The sequence below is a fragment of the Peromyscus californicus genome, unplaced genomic scaffold, assembly GCF_007827085.1.
Source record: "Peromyscus californicus insignis strain IS unplaced genomic scaffold, ASM782708v3 Scaffold_4__1_contigs__length_199733344, whole genome shotgun sequence".
In the NCBI taxonomy this organism is placed as follows: Eukaryota; Metazoa; Chordata; class Mammalia; order Rodentia; family Cricetidae; genus Peromyscus; species Peromyscus californicus.
Window position 1 is genome coordinate 34549571 of NW_026294562.1, and position 21719 is coordinate 34571289.

Consider the following 21719-nt stretch of genomic DNA (forward strand, 5'->3'; position numbering starts at 1 on the left):
AATTAAAGGCATCCCATAATGTAAGATGTCATCAACTGAAAATGAAAAATCAGATAAACTTAATCAGAACAGACAAAGAAGAAAAGGGCAACATGGGTGGTCAGCAGTGTCATCCTAGAAATAGGTCAAAAAGAGACAAGGGCTGAAGGAGCCTTTTAGCCTGGTATTTACATTTGGTCACAAGTGACCTTATTAAAAGTCACTTCACTGAAAGGCTAAGGGCAGAAGCTTGACCAGACTTTTGGGGAGATGGCAAGTGAGTATGTGAAGAACTGGCATGGTCTTTAACAAAGGGGAGCGCTACTACACAGGCATGGATAGTGTTTTAGCTCAAAACCTTTTTGGTGTTAAGCAAGGAATCCACAGAAGCCTGTTCAGATATGAAGAATGATCACCAGTTATCCATGGATGGGAAGTGGTACGAGAGGTTGGCTTGTCAGGTCCCTGGTCATGTTAGATTTTCATGTCAGTCTTTCTAACAGTAGGACATACATGAGCATTTAGATGCAAGGAAAGAATTTGTGAGCAGATTTCTTGCAGTGAACTGACCTGTTGATAAGCTGGAGATGAGCTCCTATGGAGGGTAAATACACTACAATACAGAATCAAGTTAAGGTTCTCCTTAAGAGAAAATGACATTTAATTTGGAGAAGAATCAGTCCATCTACTGGTGGGAATAATATTTAATAGAAAAATACAAAATTCACAAGTTTCAAAGGCTGGACATTAATGATATATTTTTAAAAATATTTGTCTTAAAGAGAACAATCATGGTATAAACAAGCTAGTAAATTTCTTCTTCTTTTTTTCCTTCTAAAGCCGAACAACAACTTATCCTTATACAGAAACACAGATGTACAGCCAAAACACTGGAGGAAATTACTTTGACACTCAAGGAAGTTCAGCACAGGTGACAACCGTGGTGTCCTCCCACAGTATGGTGGGTACTGGTGGTATTCAGATGGGCGTCACAGGAGGACAGCTCATCAGCAGCTCCGGAGGAACCTATCTGATTGGCAATTCAATGGAGAATTCTGGTCACTCAGTGACACACACAACTCGAGCCTCCCCAGCGACAGTAAGTGTTTGAGCTTTTATTTACATTGGCTTCGGTGGCTTGTAGTGTGCTGTTTTCCTCTATGCAGGGAAACAAATCACATAGACTGGAGTAGGGCAAACTGTGTTACGCAGTTTTCATATCCTGCCACTTTACAGGATGTAAGAGTTAGCATTATGAAGAACATTATTGACATGTATGTCCTAATTCAGTAAGTAGAAAGCTTTTTATCAGTAATAGAAAGTTAGATTTAGAGAAATGAATTTTCCCAATGTAACTACTGACTTTGCTGTATTTGGGGGCTCATGCTAGAATCTTAGCACATAGAGATTGAGGCAGAAGGATTGTTGTGAATTCAAGGCCAGGTGTATTATATACCACCTATATTATATTTTATTTAATACATTTAAAAAACTGGTCTGCTTTTACAATAGAAAACCACATGTACTTGTTTTATCAAATTTATATTAATGCTAGTATTTAATTTTTTTAAATAATTCTGTGGACTCCATTCCTCTCATCCTAGCTCATGAGAGGCAGGGGCAGAAGGATTTTGAGTTTGAGGCCAATCTGGGCTGTGTTGTGTGGCCCTGTCAGAAGATGTGTTGCTATGTACTATATTGCATTTGCCAGAGTCACATTGTATATATGAAAGAAAGATTCTGGGAAGCACTGGTAACAGGTGATTCATTCACAAGGAGAGACACTTGTGTTGGTGCTGTGAGCAAATGATACAGTGAAGACACATCTTCATATAGCACTTTTCAAGCTTTTAAATTTAAACATGCATTTTGACACAGAAGAATGACACATGTCAGTATGAGAGTATTAATTTGTTGAAATGACTTCAGAAATATAGGAAGTTATATACCATTTGATATCATCAAGGTGTAAATTCAACTATGTATAAAAGGGAGATTGATCACCTGATACAAAAGAGCAATGGAATTGACTTCTTACTTAATTCATATGAAGTAGTGGTGGTGAGGCCAGGGTTGTACTTCAGTAGCATCGTGACAGTGCTTAGTGTGTTCCAGGTCCCGAGTTCCACCTCTAACCCTGCAAAGAGGCGGGGAGTGTAGTGCTGGGCCTTCGAATTCAGTGTGTCCACACTTTTCTCATTGTGTCACCACGGCCTTTGTTCTTGAAACGGAATGAGGGAGTGGTGGATTGGGGAGAAAAGAACATCAGTAAGAGGCTTCTAGTCCTCACTTTATGGGTCTTCTCCAGGATGTTATGTGTACTTTGTATTACTCTTGTGTCTGTGTGGGACTGATTTGTCCAGGCTCTCATCATTATTAGTGACCTTTCCCTAATCAAAGTTTAGAACCCTCTATTTTTATTTAATTCAGTGTTTTTCTAACATCAGAACAGATGTTCTGAGTAGAATATTTTCTTGCATTTTTGTACATATTTTTGAAGTGCTTTTTATACGTTTTGGCTCTTATATGTATATGCTTTTAATAATCTTACACTTCTAAATTTTTCAGTCATACAAGTGTTTATACAGATTACAAAATAAAGAAAATTACCACTAATCAGCCATATCCTCTCATGCCATGTTACTCTATCAATAAAACAAAGTGCTGTTCTCAATAAGTTTTGATTTCATTCTAGCTTTTAAAATCATGACAATTGCCGGGCGGTGGTGGCGCACGCCTTTAATCCCAGCACTCGGGAGGCAGAGGCAGGCGGATCTCTGTGAGTTCGAGGCCAGCCTGGGCTACCAAGTGAGTTCCAGGAAAGGCGCAAAGCTACACAGAGAAACCCTGTCTTGAAAAACCAAAAAAAAAAAAAAAAACAAACAAACAAACAAAAAAAATCATGACAATTGCAAAAGAATTATGAAATATCATAGACAAAATAGTAAGTTTATATTCATCACCAAAGGAAAATGGTACTAATAGTTTATAACATACCTATTCTGATGCCATTCCCAGTGGTAGGGAAAGTATCCTGTATTTCTCAAGGCCTTGTGTGCTGTCTCCTTTTCACCTCACCGTGGACTCTCTCATGCTGACGCGCCTCCCTTATGACCTCATTCTTCCTACGTCACCTCTTGTAGCCATTCCCATTTGCCTTCACGACAGTTCTAGCTACCAAGTCTTCCCAGGAACAACTTGATGAATGTTTACTTAATTTGAAAGCTCTGTTGCTAAATTAACTAAACGTTGTACTTCAGGTCATTTATATATAGTTATAGATATTAAAAGGATTAATTTTATAGTTTTTTTTAAACTGTGGATGCCTTTGTTTTTCTTTATTTTTCATTTTTCAAGACAGGGTTTCTCCATGTAGTTTTGGTGCCTGTCCTGGATCGCTCTGTAGACCAGGCTGGCCTCGAACTCACAGAGATCCACCTGGCTCTGCCTCCCGAGTGCTGGGATTAAAGGCGCCACCACTGCCCAGCTATTTTTCTATACAGAGTATGCAAGATGATATTACTCCTAGAGCTTCCGCTATACAACTTTGGAATAATTTATTATTATATCATTTTGTCAAATAAATCCATAAATAACTGAGTTATAACAAGCAAGAATAGTTGGAACTATATTTGAAATACCAGTTTATTATAGATATAAATTTGCACTTAAAATATCCGTTTCTGTGGAGTTATGAGTCTGATGTGTTTTGGGTTGGGGTTGTTTTCTTTTTACATTAATACTTTTAACCAAAAACATATAAAAGTTGACTAAGGAGAAATTTTGGGTGTCTAGGCCCTCACTGAAACCATGTGATAGTTATGAGTTATCTAAACCTATCTATATACATCTGCTAGTGTTTACTATGTTTCTTTAATTTATTACCAAGCTATATATTTGATTTACATCCCACCTCAATAATGCTGAACATATTAGCTCAAATTACAGTATGATTTCTCTTATCACTTTACAGTTTGATTTTATTATAGCAAATTAGCAAAATTTAAGTGTTATTTACCTCTGAAACGTTCCCCTACTATTCTCCTCTTGCCAAATGCTGAAAATCAATACATTTCTTCATTGTTTTGATCACTAGAAATCAGCATGCTTTTAGTAGGTGCTTCTTGCTGTCATGCGTCTTTTTCTGTCCCCATAGAACCTTTAGGCATATCTGTGAATCCAGTGTCTGGCAGCCCGTCTTTCCACATCAGGCCATATGCTGTGTGCCATTTAAGTTAGTTTCTCCAACTGGTCTTGTTGTGCCTTTAACATGTAGCATAGCTAGTATAACCGAATATAGGAATCCCTGGTGTTTTAGCCAAAATGCCTGCGTGCAGAAAACAGAGTCACCTCTCTATAGCCACAGATTTCTCCTCCATAGATTCAACCAACTCACCGAAAATACTTGGGAAGAAATTGTGGTACATGTACATACTTTTTGCTTGTCATTCTCCCCCAAATGGTGTTGTATTTTAACTATTTTCATAGCATATTTATGTTGTGTTAGGTCTTATAAACAGTCTGGAGAAGATAGAGACAGTCTGGCATGCAAGATAGCTCAGCGGGTAAAGGTACATCTCACCAAGCCTGATGACCTGTATGCGTTCAGTCCTCAGGACTCACATAGAGAAAAGAGAAAATTGACTCTCAAAAGTTGCCCTCTTACCTCCACATGTGGACGAGCATGTGCATGCACACACACACACACACCTCATTTTTTTTTAAAAGAAAGTACACAAAAGTGTTCTGATAGGTTGTATACAACTAATACCATATCATAAATAAGGGATATCTGGTATGTGATGAACAGTCCTGGATTACAAGGGCCAACCATAGTCACATGGGCCATTTCTGAAGAGCAGAGGAGTGAGTGCAGCAGCATCATTAGTTCCCTTCATTCAGTTGACAGGAAACTAGTTCAGACAGCTCACCACCCCAACTCACTTCTGACAAGCAGTCTCCTGCCTTGGTCCTCAGAATAGCTTCATTGATGATGCTCTCATACAATCCACTTGTGTCTGTACAGAAATATTCAACATGTCTTAAGAAAAGCTTAATGTGCAAATAGCTTCTATGGCATGCCATTGAAGAAGGTTGATGATTTTACATAGATACCAAAGTGGAGAAAAATCAGATATCATCTCCTGGAATACTTTCCTCCTAGCGTAAAATATGTTTATCAGAAACAACTTTGCTCTACTTCAGTCATCTGGATTATTAGTAGAATAATCCAGATTTTTATTTCAAGTATAACTTACTTTAGCTTTATAACTTTAAATGAACAAAGCTTTATTAGAGTGATTTAATATTTCATATTTGGCTTGTTATAATGGCAATGAAATTTATATTATGATTATATTATGGTACAAATTATTAGTATTTGTATTTGATGACAATACTACTGTTCCTTTTACTTACTACATCATGTGGTCATTAAGAACCCATACTTTATAAACTATGTATGTATACATCTATATGAATATATATATATATTATAAAAATACATACATAAAAGACATTTTCTGCTGATACTAAGAATTTTAAGAAATAGTAATAGTTTTTTTTTGGATCACCACCAGATATGACTTCAGCTGAGTTGTAATGGGAATAAGTGTTTTAGATTCCATTCAGTTGAAATTAGGGATCTATTGTTGTTATTTCATAGACCTTAAGGTATGGGAGTTGGTTCTTGTCATGAGTCTGAACCTATCACACTCCTCCCTCTGACTGTGTCACTAGCTTTCCTTCATTTTATTTGAAATTCTTGGGGATTTTGGTAGCATCTACATTTATAGCATTTTAGAACTTTGAAAATTAAACAGTCTTCATTTGCAGAGCAAAACTTGTGAATGCAATGATATTTTTGTGCTCATAACAGCATGTTATATCTTATACTTTTCTAAACAGTAAATGGCAATATGATTTAAGAACCTTTTCTCACTCCTCTATTAAGTAATATTTGTATTTTGTATTCAGTTATTGTTTTGTTCTTCATAACTAAATAGTATTGCACTAGGTATTTTAAGACTGTGATATAAAGTTAATTTTAGGATCTATTTGTAATAATTATTATATACATTTAAAAGCTTTTGGTAAAATTAGATTCTGCCAAAAAGCACCCAGAGAATATGTTGAATGTAATATTTTATATCTCTTCTAATTAATGTAAAATGTAATATACCTTAATTATTTGGAGAAACTTCAGTGGCTATCTACTACTATATGTATAAAACTTAGCTTAATTTATATAATGTAGTGGAAATCTGATTCATTTTAGAATTGTAGGTGTTCTTATTTATTTTTCCTGTGCTTTAATTGTTCATGAATAAGTATTTTTTTTTTTTTTTTTTTTTTTTTTTTTTTTTTTTTTTTTTTTGGTTTTTCGAGACAGGGTTTCTCTGTGTAGCTTTGCGCCTTTCCTGGAACTCGCTTTGGAGACCAGGCTGGCCTCGAACTCACAGAGATCCGCCTGGCTCTGCCTCCCCAGTGCTGGGATTAAAGGCGTGCGCCACCACCGCCCGGCATGAATAAGTATTTTTAATTGCCCAGAAAACCATTTGCCTTCTCATTCCCTTGTGGATGTTGACGCAGTGGCCATTTGTTTTATTTCAAAATTTCTGTTAATTTTTATACGAATTATTCAACTGTTCTTAAATTGTACATTGAAAAGGTCAACTGCCATGCATGCTATGTCTGCCTCTCAGCCCTGATGACTTTTGTCTTCTCAGGAGCAGTCAGTGCTACCAACTCTTTAATTTTCAGTCAGAAATATCCCAATAAATACCTAAGTAGAATAGTTAATCAATTTTCACACAAATGAAAACAAAAATATTTTTCTTTTTTTGCCTCTAACGGTGACTTAGAGGACTTTTTATATCAATGTATAGATGGCTATTTATATTTATGAAAAATAGTTACGTTAAACATAGCTGATTTATCTATTTACTTTACCCAAGGAGAAATATTTGATATTCATCTTTGGGCTATAGCTTTACAACTATATAAAAAACAAAGTAGTCACATAACATTAAAATTTATTTGTCTTCTGTAAGGGTAAGCTGGGGAGAAGATAATTTTAAAGTTGGAAATATGTATAATTATAAGTTAAATTTCCTACTGTATAAAAATGATTTAGTGTTCCAGCTGGCTTAAGTGTTTAAGAAAACAGTACTCACATGAGCAGAAGCACACATGATCTCAGCATTTCTCTTTTGCTAAGACTAAACGGAGCCTTCAAGGGAAATGTTCAGATGGAATATCAGGAGTCTTCTGCTTCCAGCGCAGAATCATAATTGACTGACATAATTGACTCTGGGACCTCGTCTTAAAGTCTTAATTAAATAGGACTTTGACTGGCCTGTAGTCCCCATCACTTTCTCTGTGTTCCATCCAGCAGCTCCAGCCTTAAGCAGACAAGAACTAGAGACAGTAATTCTACATTTAAGGTTTAGGACAGTCCACTCCTAGAGATCTTGACAAACCAGAAGGTTAAGACAAATGGAATGATGGATCTCTAGTCTTCTGCCCAAACAGTATTTCCCTGAATTTTTAAAGAAGTTACAGTAATGACTAATTTATTTGAGAAGGGAGGTACTTCATATTGTAGCTGTATTTCAGAAAAATAAGTATATTGTAATATTTCAGAAATAGCTGCATTTTATTTCATATAAACTCTGAATTAAGATTATTAGTGCTGGTAGATAGGAAAGTAAGTTGTATCCCTCTTGGCTGGTTGTGTTTTTTTCTCTTGATATTCCTTCCATTTACAAATCAAACTTCAAATTTACTCGTTGAAATTACTATAAATTTTCAAATGAAAAACACTAACTTAATATTTCATTCATAGAAATTTGGTATATAGCTAAAGTGTGAAATATATTGGTGATATTTAAAACAAAGTTTTATATAACATCAAAGTCAATGTTAGACCCATAAAGTTTAATACTTCTCCCTGATTTAGTGGGGAAATGCAACACATGCATATGGATAATTGACCATTCTCTAGAAAGTGGGATTTTCTCATGTGCTCATGTTTATAAGTTCAGCTTCCACAACATGCAGTGTGACTGCATTTGGTGTGTGCATAGCTACAGTTGTGTTTACCAACCACAGAAGCGGCTCCTTCATTGTGTTGTATTTTGCTTCTGTAGCTAGGGTTCAACTCTAACTGAAGTAAATTTCGTAGGCTATAAGGTTTGTAATGCAGTCACAGATTGTAAAAAATAATTTTACACATTCATTTTCAGACTTTTGGGTGTAAGTTTTGTGAGTTTTCCATTTGACTTATAAGAAAGAAAGATATTTTCACTCTTCTCTTAATACACTTATTTTATAGTCAAGGTGGCCTCAGGCTATTGTTCCTCTGGCTTCAGAGCCCTGGATGCTAGGTTTACACACATACTACCACACACAGTTAATGTGATTTCTTTAATATGCTTTAAAATGTACAGGAAAGATTCAGTAAGCAAGAGATGGCAACAAAATATAAAAATGAAAGGGAAATTAAAAAACATCAGAATTTGAGCTGATGTGATGGTATCTGATAAATTATGGAGAATCAGATGAAACCATTTAAGAGATTCAGTGAGGTAGCTTCAAACTCTAGAGTCAATAGTACTAGATGTAAGCAATGTTAGCAAATATAATGGGAACAAAGTTATAATTTACAGTTAAAAAGCGACTGTCTCTGAGGTATTAAGGTTGACATTAACCCTTGATCCCATGTTTCAGATATTCTTCCATGATTAGACTGTTGGAAGTTTTAAGAATGAAATAAGGTCTAAATTTAATTAAAAACTTAAAACTATTTGTATCCAGAATTTTGTGTTGACAGTGAATGTTACATCTTTGTATTCATGTATTTGAATTTGAATTATCCTCTTATTCCATATTTGTAACATTTCACATGTGTGTTTATGTGTGTTCCGGAATTGAACTAAGGGCCACATGCATGATAAATTGTGCTCTACCACTGAACAATCCTACAGCTTCTCTCCGTGAACCACTGAATTATTTGTTTTAGCTGCTCTCTTCCGCAGTAATTGTAATGCCCTGGTGCTGTGTTTCCATAGAATATGTCAATGGCACTAGCTCCATCACTAAAAGCTTGTCCTTTAAAACAAGAGTTGAAATCCATAACCAACACATCAGACTACGGTTTTTGAAAGTATTTTTGGTTAGTTTTATCCTCTCATGTCATTTTTAAATTTGAAGGTTAATTTTTAAAAATTTTTATTTGATTAATTTTTGACTCACCAAAATCATGGTTGTCTTCTAGTAATTTTGCTAATGAAAGTTCAAAGTTGCCTTAAAAAAAGCACAAACCCATATAGTACTTAGACTTCAAAGTCTCTCTTTAAATAGAGCACTTGCCTGATTGTGCTGCTTCAGTAACAGTGACACTCTGACTCTGGCAAATGGGAAAAACTAACTTTGATTGCATTGTAGTGCAGTGTTCCTCCAATGTGAGTAGGTACTCCAGGGAGCATCATTGGACCCTATTCCCAGAGCTCTGACTTAGTGACTGTTGGCAAGGGGCCCAGAATTTGCCGTCCTAACAAATTAGAGTAATCACTGCTATTGCAGTGATTATATAGACTACATACAATAGTGAAGATCAGAACAAACTGGAAAGGGCTATGTCCATTTGCAAATATAAGCTTGATCTTAAACCCTGTCACTTAATGCTAACTCAGCAGAGTCCTAAAGGGTAATTCTAGCCCCTGGCTTCTCTAGTGGTTATATCATCATAAACTGATTATATCAGCCTCATAGATGGTGAAGCTGTAAGTTAACAGAGTAGTCACACCCAACAAAGACAATGCTTTCACCACCTAAATTTAAACACCAACTGTTATCAGAACACATCTGGTGTATATACATTTCTGATCCAAATGTTTTCTTCTTTTTCTCCTAAATACTTTCAGAAGAACTTCAGGTAATAATAATAAAATAGTATCACATTTCAGGTTGAACATGTGTCTTAGATAGAATTTCTATTGCTATGAAGACACACCATGATATGGTGACTCTTATAAAAGAAAACATTTAATTAGGGCTGGCCTACAGTTCAGAGTATTTAGTCCATTATCATCACGGTGGGTAGAATGCAATCAGACATAGTTCTAGAGAAAGAGCTGAGAGTTTTACATCTTGATCTTCAGGGAGCAGAAGTGAACTGACACACTGGGCATGGCTTGAGCATATATGAGACCTCAAGGCCTGCCTCCACAGTGACACACTTCCTCCAGCATGGTCATGCCTACTCAAACAAGGCCACAGCTCCAAATAATGCCACTCCCTATGGGTCAGGCATTCAAACACATTAGTCTATGGGGGCCATTCCTATTCAAACCACCACAACATGTGTTCATAAATTTTACAAATTCTCTGAAGTCACGAAACGATCAATGAATTAAAATTGGAAAGATTTCATTTATTACAGTGTTTGCAAGCCCTAAAATGTGTGTTTTCTAAATGCTTAGTTGTAATGGCCAGCAATGTTGTCACCCTTAATTATTTTCTGAACCAAGATGTAAAGTAGAACTGACTAGATGTGTTCTTGGCATTTTCAGGTTTTTTAAAGAGTTAAATCAACAGCCTATTTTGAATCCCTCTCAGTTAGGCTTCTTTTTCATATTATATCAACATTGCATATTGATTAACATTTTCCCTAAAGTTACAATTTTAAAAGCAATACTGTAGCCAGCGCCTTAGTTTCCTGGGTTGAAGATAGATAGTCCTTTGTGTATTTCTCAGGCCTCTTGAGGGGGGAAAAAAAGACTCCACATAGATCTTTAGAAAATACTCAGTCACTTGGCCTGAACTGATGATGATTTAACTACTTTGTTCAAGGCATTTGAAACTTTTCAGATTCCATGAGACATTGATATCCAGGACTGGGTTCACGAGTGCACGTCAGTGTGCCCTCATACTTGACTATCTTTGTGCCAATATGGATACACATATGACTGAAATCAAAGCTCCTTGAAGTGATACCTATATCATGTGCAGTGAGCTATGCTTGTTTTCTACTCTGTTTACTTTCTTTAAACACACTGCCACCCTGTGGGGCGTCCTCCACTCTGTGCCTGCAGCTTCTCTTAGCAGACATTCCTTGGTTCTGGCACCGCCACTCTTCTGATTGTCCATTGCAAGTTAAGCTTCATTTTTACATCTTTACCTCATGCTCTCTTGGGGCCTCTCTAAAGGGAGTCTGGCCCTGCCTTACATTTCCTAATTAATAGATAACTGTAACAGTGGTACAAGACTTGATGACTCCCTCAGTCTTACATCTTTCATGCCAGAAAAGCCACTCCCCTGTAGAAGATGCTACCATGTTCTGCTGCTGACTTTGGATGGAACTTTGCTACCTTGGACTACAGTTGTATCAACCTGTGTGCTGTCCCTAAGGAAACACTTCCCTAGGCAGATGACTTCTGTGGCTAGGGAGCCCCTTCAGTGGCGTTCTGAGTTTAGTCTTGCTCTTATCAAGTAAATTTACATTTTCATAAGTTCTAGCCTTTGATTGGTGGAGCCTTATCCTCAGGTCCCCTCTGCTATTGCCCCGCTGCTCAGTGGCTAATTCCTTTTTAACATTACAGCCTCTGTTTTAGCACATGCCTTGGCTGCAATTTTAAACTAGTTTGAGCTCTTGACAAACTGCACATTTAAAAAATATCTTTCTGCCCCTCCTTGTTGCTTTTTTGTGAGATTTATTTTTTTCTACTTTTGATTATGTGTATGTAGGTGGTCTATGTGTAGGTGTGTATGCACATGAGTTCAGGTTTCCATAGAGGCCAGAGAAAGTCAGCCCCTCCTGGAGCTAGACTTATTCATAATTTTGAGCTGCCTGATGTGGGCTCTGGGAACTGAACTCAGATCCTCTGCAAGAGCAGGATACACTCTTGAATTCTAAGCCATCTTTCCAGCCCCATCCAGCTCTTTCTCACTGTCAACATAGATGAGTATGGTGAATAATTACCAAGCTTCAAACTGAATTCTATCCTGCCTTAAAATTTCTTACTCAAATGCTGGGCGGTGGTGGCGCACGCCTTTAATCCCAGCACTCGGGAGGCAGAGCCAGGCGGATCTCTGTGAGTTCGAGGCCAGCCTGGACTACCAAGTGAGTTCCAGGAAAGGCGCAAAGCTACACAGAGAAACCCTGTCTCGAAAAACCAAAAAAAAAAAAAAAAAAAAAAAAAATTTCTTACTCAAAAAAGCCATTAGCTTTCAATTTAGCTCTGTTTAAGTTTTCTGTACTAAAGCAGAATAAAGTCAGATTCTTTCTCAGCATATAACCTGAATGGCCTCTAGTATAGTTCCCTATACAGTCCTTCCTCCCCTCTGAAATCTCAAGATCCAGGGCTCACCAATTCCCGTTTCTCTCAAGCATTCTTTTTTTCATTTGACTTAATTGTATTTTATGTGCATTGGTGTTTTGCCTGCATGTATGTCTGTGTGAGGGAGTCAGATTCCCTGAAACTGGAGTTTCAGACAGTTGTGAGCTGCCATGTGGGTGCTGGGAATTGATCCCGGGTCCTCTGGAAGAGCAGCCAGTACTCTTAACTGCTGAGCATCTCTCAGGCCCATCTTTCTCTCTCAAGCCCTCTTATCCTCCAGTTGCTGTTGAATAGCGCATTAAGCCTTACTTGCAGCATTTGAGAGCTTGAAAGGTAGCTCAAGGAAGGAGAGCTTTATTTTGACTCACAGTTCCTCTTGTCAGGACAGTTACAGGAACTTGAGGTAGCTGATCACATTGCATCCATAGTCAAGAAGCAAAGGGAGATGAACACCTACTCTCAACCCACTTTCTCCTTTTGATTCAGTCCATTACTTCAACCCATGAGGTGCTCCTGAGGTTAGAGTCTTCCAACCTCCATTATCTGATCTAGACGATCCCTCAAAGACATGCCCAGAGGCTAGCCTGATCTAGATAATTCCCTATAGACATGCCTAAGTGCTAACCTGATCTAGATCATCCCCTATAGACATGTCCAGAGGCTTGTCTTCTAGTTGGCTTTTAGATACTGTCAAGTTGACAATCAACATAAATTCACAAGTATAAAGAAAATTAGTTTGGATTTAGAGTGATAAGTCTTGGATTCCAAGCAAACTCAGTGCCCATGCAGTCTCAAGACTGTCCCTCAGTTCCAGAGAGCCTCAGTTTTCTTATATGAAAATAGATGTATTCTATGGAAATATGCCTATCTAATATGAAAATATGCCTATTGTATTTTATGAGGTGGTTGTGAAAATCAAATGAGAAAAAAAGGCTGAAAATACATCTAAGAGTCAAGAGAATATGCCTTGACTGATAAAGAAAATAATCATAAATAAGATATAATTGTTCAGTTGTTTATGTTATCACATTTACATAGATGTACATGAATGTGTATGTAAATACATGTCAGAGGGATCCTGTTTTTTGTCCTGTGTGAATTATAAAACACTTACCACCTCTTTGTTTTTGTTGTCTTGGCATTAACAATTGCTCCAAAATAAGTACTGTGTTCTATCCTCTCAGTTACTTACACCAGAAGCATTTGAGTATATTTTCCTGAATTTTTTTAGAGTTATTTGTTTGATTTTGTGTATATGAGTATTTTGCTTGAATATAGTCTATGCACCATGTGTGTGCATGGTGTACATCAATGTTAGAAGAGGGCATTAGATCCCTGGAAAATAGAATTATGGATGATCATGAGCTGTCTGGTGTGAATGCTGGGAACTGAACTCAAGTCTCCTGCAAGAGCAGGTTATGCTCTTAACTACTGGGCCAGCTCTCCAGCCCCATTTTACTGAAGATTTATAGGAACTGAAGACTTTTTATATTCTCTAGAACATAGTTGTGGGTCTTTTCATCGGGGCTGGTTGGCTACCAGCCCACGGGGGAGAAGCAGTGAGCAGGATTCTGAAGGCCTTGAGTCTGATGGAAAGAACTTCTGGGGGTCAGCTTCAGAAAGACAGCTCATGTTATTGTTTCAGGAGTAAGGTATATAATGGTCCTTAGGGTTGCAGGCGGGAAGGGCTCATTGGTCATGACACAGCACCTAATTATTTTATAGGCAGGAAGAAAAGGGGGGCACTTATATGCTGAGTCATACAGCATTTACAGGGAGCTCTGTGCACTTAGGTATGGTAGCAGCTCAGCAAAGTAAGAAGCCACCCCATTAGAGGCATTCTTCTGTTGAAGGCAGTGAGAGTGATAATTATAACACAGAATATAATTGTACTAGTGACACGTTACTTCTGTTTCGTTGACACAGTACTATTTTAGAAAATACATTATTGGCCTCTTTTTTGAGTATGAACAAAGAATAAAAATGTAGTTTTTTCTTAACATCCAAGCATCATTGGCCCCTCTTCTCTCTACTCTGGTCTTCTTTAACTCAGGACCTAGGTGGGACTTTCTCTGAAGTCCCTTTGGAGATATTGATTTGTTGTTGTTGTTGGAAGTAACGTAGTGTGGCTCTGCATGCTTGGAAACTGCCACCTTATTCACAACTCCAGGAAGGCAGTGTATTTTTGGTGATGAAAATGTTTTCAACCTGACTTTTGAGCTACATGTTTGTTATGCTCTCTCTCTTTCTTATTAGATGATAAATACTGTGTCCTCCACTTCCTTGAGGTGTTGTTGAATCTTTGTAGGAGCAATGCTGAATTTATTATATCTCCTGGATGGAAAGCACTTTATCTCCCTTACTTCTGATTGTCAAATCCCAATTCCTGAGAAATCAGAATATTTACTTACTGTTCTAGTCTCCTATAACATTTGCACATTTGATATATTTTTAAATGTGTTGTCCACCTTACAAAGTTCATGCATTTTTTTTCTTGAATTAAAAGAACCACATATAAGTATCCTTTTTGCCACATGGTCATTTCTACTACATTTGTGACTGTATAAAGCAAATTCTTGTTGCTATGACACACATTTGAGAGGAGAAAGAGAATGAAGGGAAATTTATTATAACTCACAGTTTGTGCCTGTGGTCACCTGGTCCCATGATGCCAGGAGCTTATGAATGAGTAAATTACCTCATGATGGCCAGGAAGCAGAAAGAATAGGCAATCAAAAACCATTTAGCACCTTCAAGAATGAACACTCAATTTCCTTCTTTACATTCTATCCCTTTACATTCCCACCACTTTTCAAAATACTTCTAGTAGCTAACAACCAAGAATTCAACACATGAGCCTCTGCAGACATTTCATATTCAAATTATTACATTCTGCCCCTGTTATCCAAAAGCTTATGACTACCTCATAATGTGAAATGCATTTACTCTATCCACAAAAGTCTCCAAAGTTAATAGTTCTAAGATTGCTCAAAAGTCCAAGTTTCAAGTCACTGAGGCTGAAGGCAAATTTGGAAATTAAAAAAAGTACTGCTGACTGCATGCAGTTGCATAAATAAGAGCGCAGACAAGAGGGACAGGACCCAAACACATCTGAAACCCAGCATGGCAGCGTAAGGCCCGTAGCTCCCATGTCCGTCAGCTTTGGCCTTTGTATGGTGATGTAAACTCCAAAGCACTTGGGTCGCCTTGACCCTGCAGCCTTACTGCTACTTGCCCTCATTACCTTTTTTTCTTTGTTAAAGGTATCTGTACTCATTGATGGAAGCTTTCTTCCAAAGACATTCCGTGTTCCTAGAGTATCATACTCTCAGGGGTCTCCGTTTCATCTTCTTCACCATCATTGCTTCACCAAGTCTGCCCCTTCAAGAGCTACCTGTAGAGATTCTGACCCTGCTACAGGTTTGTCTGGCTTCCCAGACCCCATTGAAATTTGGATAGAATCCTCCATGGCCTTGGAGCTCTTGTATTCTGTATGCCTGCAAAACTAGCATCATGTGGGCCTATCAGGGTCGGATGCCAGCCTGGGTCCCTTATCATCTGGCTACAGTAGCTTCAGAATGCCCAGTGGGCTGAATAAAAACCCAAGTTCCTTCCTAGGAAGTCCTGTGCAGCAAGGGCCACAGCAGTTGTTGCCTCAAGCCTTTCAAATGAGTTGAAACTGTCCTACTCTTGAGCCTTAGAATGGGTGGGGTCTAGCCAATTCCTTAGATGCCAACAAGTATCCTATTTTCCAGATGCAAAATACATAGCTTCTTTTGGTTTTTGTGTTTCAATTTTGTTGTTGCTGTTATTATTGTTGTTGTTGTTGGTGGTGGTGGTGGTGGTGGTGGTGGTGTGTTTGTGTGTGTGTGTGTGTGAGTATTGGTTTATATGTATGGTATATGCACACATGTGTTTTGAAATATGGGTGCCTTTTGTTCCCCCAGAGGCCAGAGAACGCCACTGGGTGTCCTGATCTATCACTCTCTTGCCTTATTCCTTGGAAACAGTTTCTCATTGAACCTGCAGCTAGCCTGGCAGCCAGCAAACCCAGCAATCCTCTGGTTTCCACTCATGATAGCAGTGGAGTTACAGGCAGCCGTGCAGCCATGCCTGGCTTTCTTTGTGAGTGTAGGTATTTGATCATGTATGGGAGAGTGTGTTTGAGCAGTCTACCTAACAGTGAATAGGAAAAAGAAAGAGATTGACTGTGTCAGTGGGAACTTTATCTGTCTCCCTCTTTTATTTCTCTGGACTCTCAACCTAGAGAAGGCCTGTTACATTTTGAGTCTGTTTTCCTCTTAGTTGTTCCTCCATAACAGCCTCACAGACACACGAGGTGCACTGTGCTATCATGGGTGCGTCTTAGTACAGTCTGTTAACAGTCAAGGTTTTCCATCATAGTGGCCGTTCAGTTTTCTACCCTGGAAGCCAATAAACCAGTGTAGCTTTTAACAGGTGCTCCAGGTTTCCTATGGTTCCTTTTCCCAATTGAGGAAAACCCACTTAAGTATTCAATGGTGTCATGTCTTTTGAGAATCTCATGTTTGATGAAGGAGGTAAGTGACACCTGTATTGCTTTAACGCCCCCCTTTCCCATTCCTCCAGGTACCCCAATGCCAAATACAATTTTTTGTAGAACTTCTCTTTTCTCACAAGTTGAGTCAATCACAATAAAACTAACAGTGAGGGGCTATGCCTGTGTTTTCTGCTGGGATCTAGGTTTCTCTGATTGTGGTCATTGTAAACTGCTCTCAGCTGCTTGCTCAGATAAGTTTGGTTCTCTAACTATGCCCTGCCTCTTTGTGTGTGTGTGTGTCATGCTACAAAGAAAATGTTCAGTTTTCCTGTAATGATGTGTCTAGAAATCTGGAATATGAATGTAGATAGTTTTCCATGTTACTCGAGCTTAAAGTTTCTATTCAATTCATAAACATTTGAAAGGTACATTTAGCCCCATGACTAACAAAACCCACTGTTCTAATCAAAACCCACTTCCTGCCTTTATTTGAAATTATCTTTCAAACATTCATACACTTTCCCTCAAAATATTAATGACTTTGTTTTTCTTGGTTTAACTCATAGGAGTGTATGTGTGTATGTGTGTGTGTGTGTATGTGTGTGTGTGTGTGTGTGTCTGTGTGTCTCTGTGTCTCTGTGTGTGTACACCACATGCTGCATTCATTTTCCTTTCTTTAATATGAGCACACCCTGTGCCATTTTGCTTCCTAACTTGCTTCATCTCTTGCTTCCTAGAATACACTTTCCTCATGTTTTTCACTAGGGAATATGTCTCTTTTAATATAAATTTTAAACTCAGAGAAAATTTAAACAGTGGAAAAAACGTGTACAGCTCTATAACTTTTTAAGTACAGTTTGTCTGAATGGAGGGTTCACAGCTTTGGTCATATTCTCAGAAGTTGTATTCTGAAGGATCAACACCCCCAAGACAGGCAGTGTATCTGTCCTGGTAGATGCAGTTGGATCTGTTTCCCCCCTGCCATTTTGCCACCTTCCTGGAGTGCCTTGTTAAATGGCTCGAGGAGACCATATATAGCTAGAAGGACTGGGAGTAGTCTTCAGCATACACGAAAAAATAAGACAAAACCAGAAAACAGGCTGAGTGGGGTGGCTCATTCCCTGAGCACCTGGCCTCGTAGGGCATCAGCTGGAAATCAGGCGCCGCCATTGTAGCCATGTCAGTAACACAAATAGTTCCCGCAGGAAACCAATTGCTGACAGATCTGACTGAAGCTGCTGCCTCAGAAGGATTGGTTCCTAAGTGGGATTCAGCTGTTAGAATTCTGGTAATTTTTACCTTTCATTTAAACCTATAAAGTCAAGAATTAGGGATTGTTTTATATTTGTTTATTAAACTGCAGTCTCACCTCAAAATTCCTACCCTCAGAAACTGTAGGCATTTTTGCAAAGTACAATTTTGAGCAAATTTTTCTTAGAAATGATTTATAATCACATGAATGTTTCAGCTATCATATGCTCTGTCTTTCCCTTTGAAAATAAGAGCACTTATTGATCCTTTTACGAGATAGAATACCAAGTTTTTTTAGTTTAGCATTTTGGCAAAAAATATTTGCTCCTTACATTCACATTGTGTATTCTAAAATGTGATAATTTTTAACATACACAATATCACTTTTTTCTGTTTACTTTTGAGTTTAATATTAACTTTGTTACCATCTCAGCTGCTGCAGGGAATAATTTAAAAGCCACTTTGCCTGGTTTCAGGATCTCAAAAATAGCTAACTATAGAATAAATTATTGTACATCTTTGTGAATTGATAAATGCTTACACTGAATTGTTGATGGATTCATAGTGTGAAAAATTAATGAAATTTGTCTTCTCAGATTGTATAATGATATTTTTAATTAGCTAGTTTTACTATAACTCAGTTTCCAAATGCATGCTCTTTAGTCCCTGGCTCAGTAGAATGTGCAGTAGTTCCCTGAACTGAAGGACAGCTGTCTTACATGTGAGGTCATCAAGAGTGCCTCGGGTTTGTCCCTGGAAGCTGTTGCTTAAGGAGACTTTTGTGATTGCCCATGGTGTGCTGGGGTTACACTGAATGTAACTGATTCTGTTCTTGTCCATTTTTTGTTGGCTCTGAGTTATTTTCTCTTCTCTTTTTTCTGCTGTTAATTCTAATATTTCTGCTTCATCATCATGTCCTAAAATATAATGTAGAGACCATAGTCACATCTGAATGCTCACCTGATCTTTCCCTTCCAAATTTTAATGCAAGAGTAAAAGAGCAATGAGTAGATTTACTAGCTTTTAGGCATAATTAAGGGTTTTTGTAACTTGCATTAAAATACTAATGCGTTTTAAACTCACATTTTGTTTTATGATTTTCATTTTGTGGCAGAACAGAACAAATGCTAAATATGCTTTAGAAGTGAGGCTATATAGAGAGGGGTCAATATCCCACATCTTGAGCTATGCAAGTAAAAAATATTTTCTTATAACTAGAACAATCTACCAGGGTTCTTGATCCTTGGATCTTCATACTGATTATAATTACAAAGTGTTCAGAAAGGTTTACTATTATAATTGAGCTTATTATTAATGTGCATATTATATTTCATTCTCTAGGGATGGGAAAGCTGGGGGAAACACATTTAGTGATAGCTCTTCATTAGCCATCATTGAAGAATGAATTAGACTTTAAGAATCGATCAAAAATTTCTGGTCAGCCTTTTATTACTATCTTGTCTTGAGCCCTTTTTTTAATGACATCTATTATCAGATTGAAATGGCGATTGAGACGCTGCAAAAGTCTGACGGTCTGTCCACTCACAGAAGCTCTCTTCTCAACAGCCATGTAAGTTGCCTCTTCATGTACACTAATCTCTTGCTTGTTCTGCATGTGTTGCTTGCCTCTAAGTGCTTGTTTTATTTATTTCCTTATTTATTTTGCTTCTTAACCTTCCTTTCTCAAGCTTCTTCAGACTCTAACCATTTAATGCCCATTTTACACAGTGGGATGTCTCAGAACAGAACCACAGTGTGCTGCTTACTGGGTGTTTGTGCTTTTTGTCTATACATACAAATTTGAAAATTAACGACAAGCCACCATGTATTTCTAAAATGTAATTAATAGTGTTTTTAAACATTTTAAAGATTTTTTTACCCACATATTTATTTCCTCTGAAGCAAAACTTTGTAATACACATCTTTACATCTGAGACATAGAAGCAACCTTGTCCACTGTGTGGCTGGTATCAGTCTTTAAGTGGATAAGTAGTCACTAAATGCCAAAAGCAGTGATAAACTATTTAAAATGTGTTCACTGGTAAGACTGTAAGGTAGGCAGGTCACAGTCACAGATGAACTCAGGTCCTAAACAATGAAGAGAAATGACAATGGGCCAAAAGTGAAGTTGTACGTAAGCCGTGAGTTGCTAATATCTGAGTCAAGCAGAGTGGCCTTACTGGTTTTGAAGCTTTTACGGTTACCAGGTACTCCATCACTGTAACACTGGTAAGTTGTGTGAAGTCAACATTTTCGTCATCTGTTCAAATTTGAGGAAACCAGTGAAAATGCTTGTTACGGTTATTTTTAGAAGGTCATTTCTGAATGTATGGGGATGTCAGTGGATCGATGACTTAAGTCTGTTATAGGTATGTGTGCTAGATTAAGATTAGTGACATTTGAGTAAGAATTAGATATTTCCTTCCAAAGTGATTGTTTTTTTTTTAATTTAGGGATAATTTATTGTGGTTTCTTAATTTGTCTTAATATTTTATGACTAAAAGTTTTAACATTAAGATCACTAAAACATAATAATTTTCAAAAAGGCTATAGTATTTTTAACAATCATATAATTTATGGAAAATATTTCACTGTGTTTTTTAAAAAATATTTGAACTTTGAACTATTTAAGATTTCTATTCTGGAATCCCAGTTCTTTTTGATGTTCTAATGTTTGTTTTTGGAGGAGGTGTTTTGACTCATTCCTTTTTCAAGAGAGGTTTCTTGGCAAACACAAACATGTTAGCCAATTTGCAGAAGGCCTATAATTTTGGTGAAAATTATAGATAGAAACTTTAAAATAAGAATATATATTTTGTCACCTCTATTTAAAAACAATTTGAACACAATTTTCCACTCTTTGTCCTTAAATATATCCTGCTTATTGGAATGAGTCTGTGGTTGTGTTAAAGGCTAGTTTACCATATGCTATTAGGATGCATTTGCCAGTTTGTATATTGGAAATAGCAAGTGAAAATGCTTATCACTTCCAGCCAGACGTGTGCAGGCATATAAGTATTTTTAAAAATAAATAGAAATTTGTAGTTGCTCTTTTGAAATTTTCAGATTTCTGAATTGTCTCTGAAAGCCAATTCTTATTTCACTCTTGAGATATGAAATATAGCATAATATGTTGTTTAAATTTAACTTCAATAACCCAACTTTATTGATATTTTCATGAACAATAATGTAGGTATAAGAACTTTTTAAAATATTTCTATTTGTTTGAAACTTTTGAAATATTTTGGGATATTTAAAAATCATTTTCTTTATTAGAACTTGTGAACTAAAATTCATTATCCTTGACGGTGTGAATGAAGCTGCTCAAACAACACAATTATGTAGTCTTCCCTGGTTTTGTGTTTCCACTGCATAGTGTAGCAAATCTTCCATCTGCTTAGCTATGTTTCATATGGAGGAAGGGTGGACACAAATGTTGCTCGTGTGCTGATAATCTTTGTTTCCTGGCTTCACTCATTTTTATTGCTTCTCTGAAGTGGTCAGGTTTGTTCAGAACTGTATGGGGAGTTCAGTCTTTAGAAACAAGAATGGTTCTGGAGATGGTTTATGAACAGGATCAGATGGTTTAGCAACAGGATCAGTGTTCTCCTGATGCCCATCTGGTTAGC

At 37.3% G+C, this 21719-nt stretch overlaps 1 protein-coding gene across 14 annotated transcripts in view; it reads left to right on the plus strand.

Moving 5' to 3' along the window:
* Positions 1-21719, plus strand: part of Rfx3 (regulatory factor X3) — a 268551-nt gene that overhangs the window by 169097 nt on the left and 77735 nt on the right. For 13 of the 14 annotated variants that reach the window (XM_052713326.1, XM_052713331.1, XM_052713337.1 and 10 more), the window contains 2 exons: positions 820-1078; positions 19586-19660. In XM_052713326.1, the coding sequence (XP_052569286.1) occupies positions 820-1078; positions 19586-19660 (334 nt within the window). The remainder of the gene's footprint in view (positions 1-819; positions 1079-19585; positions 19661-21719) is intronic. The other variant, XM_052713329.1, reaches the window with a different exon arrangement.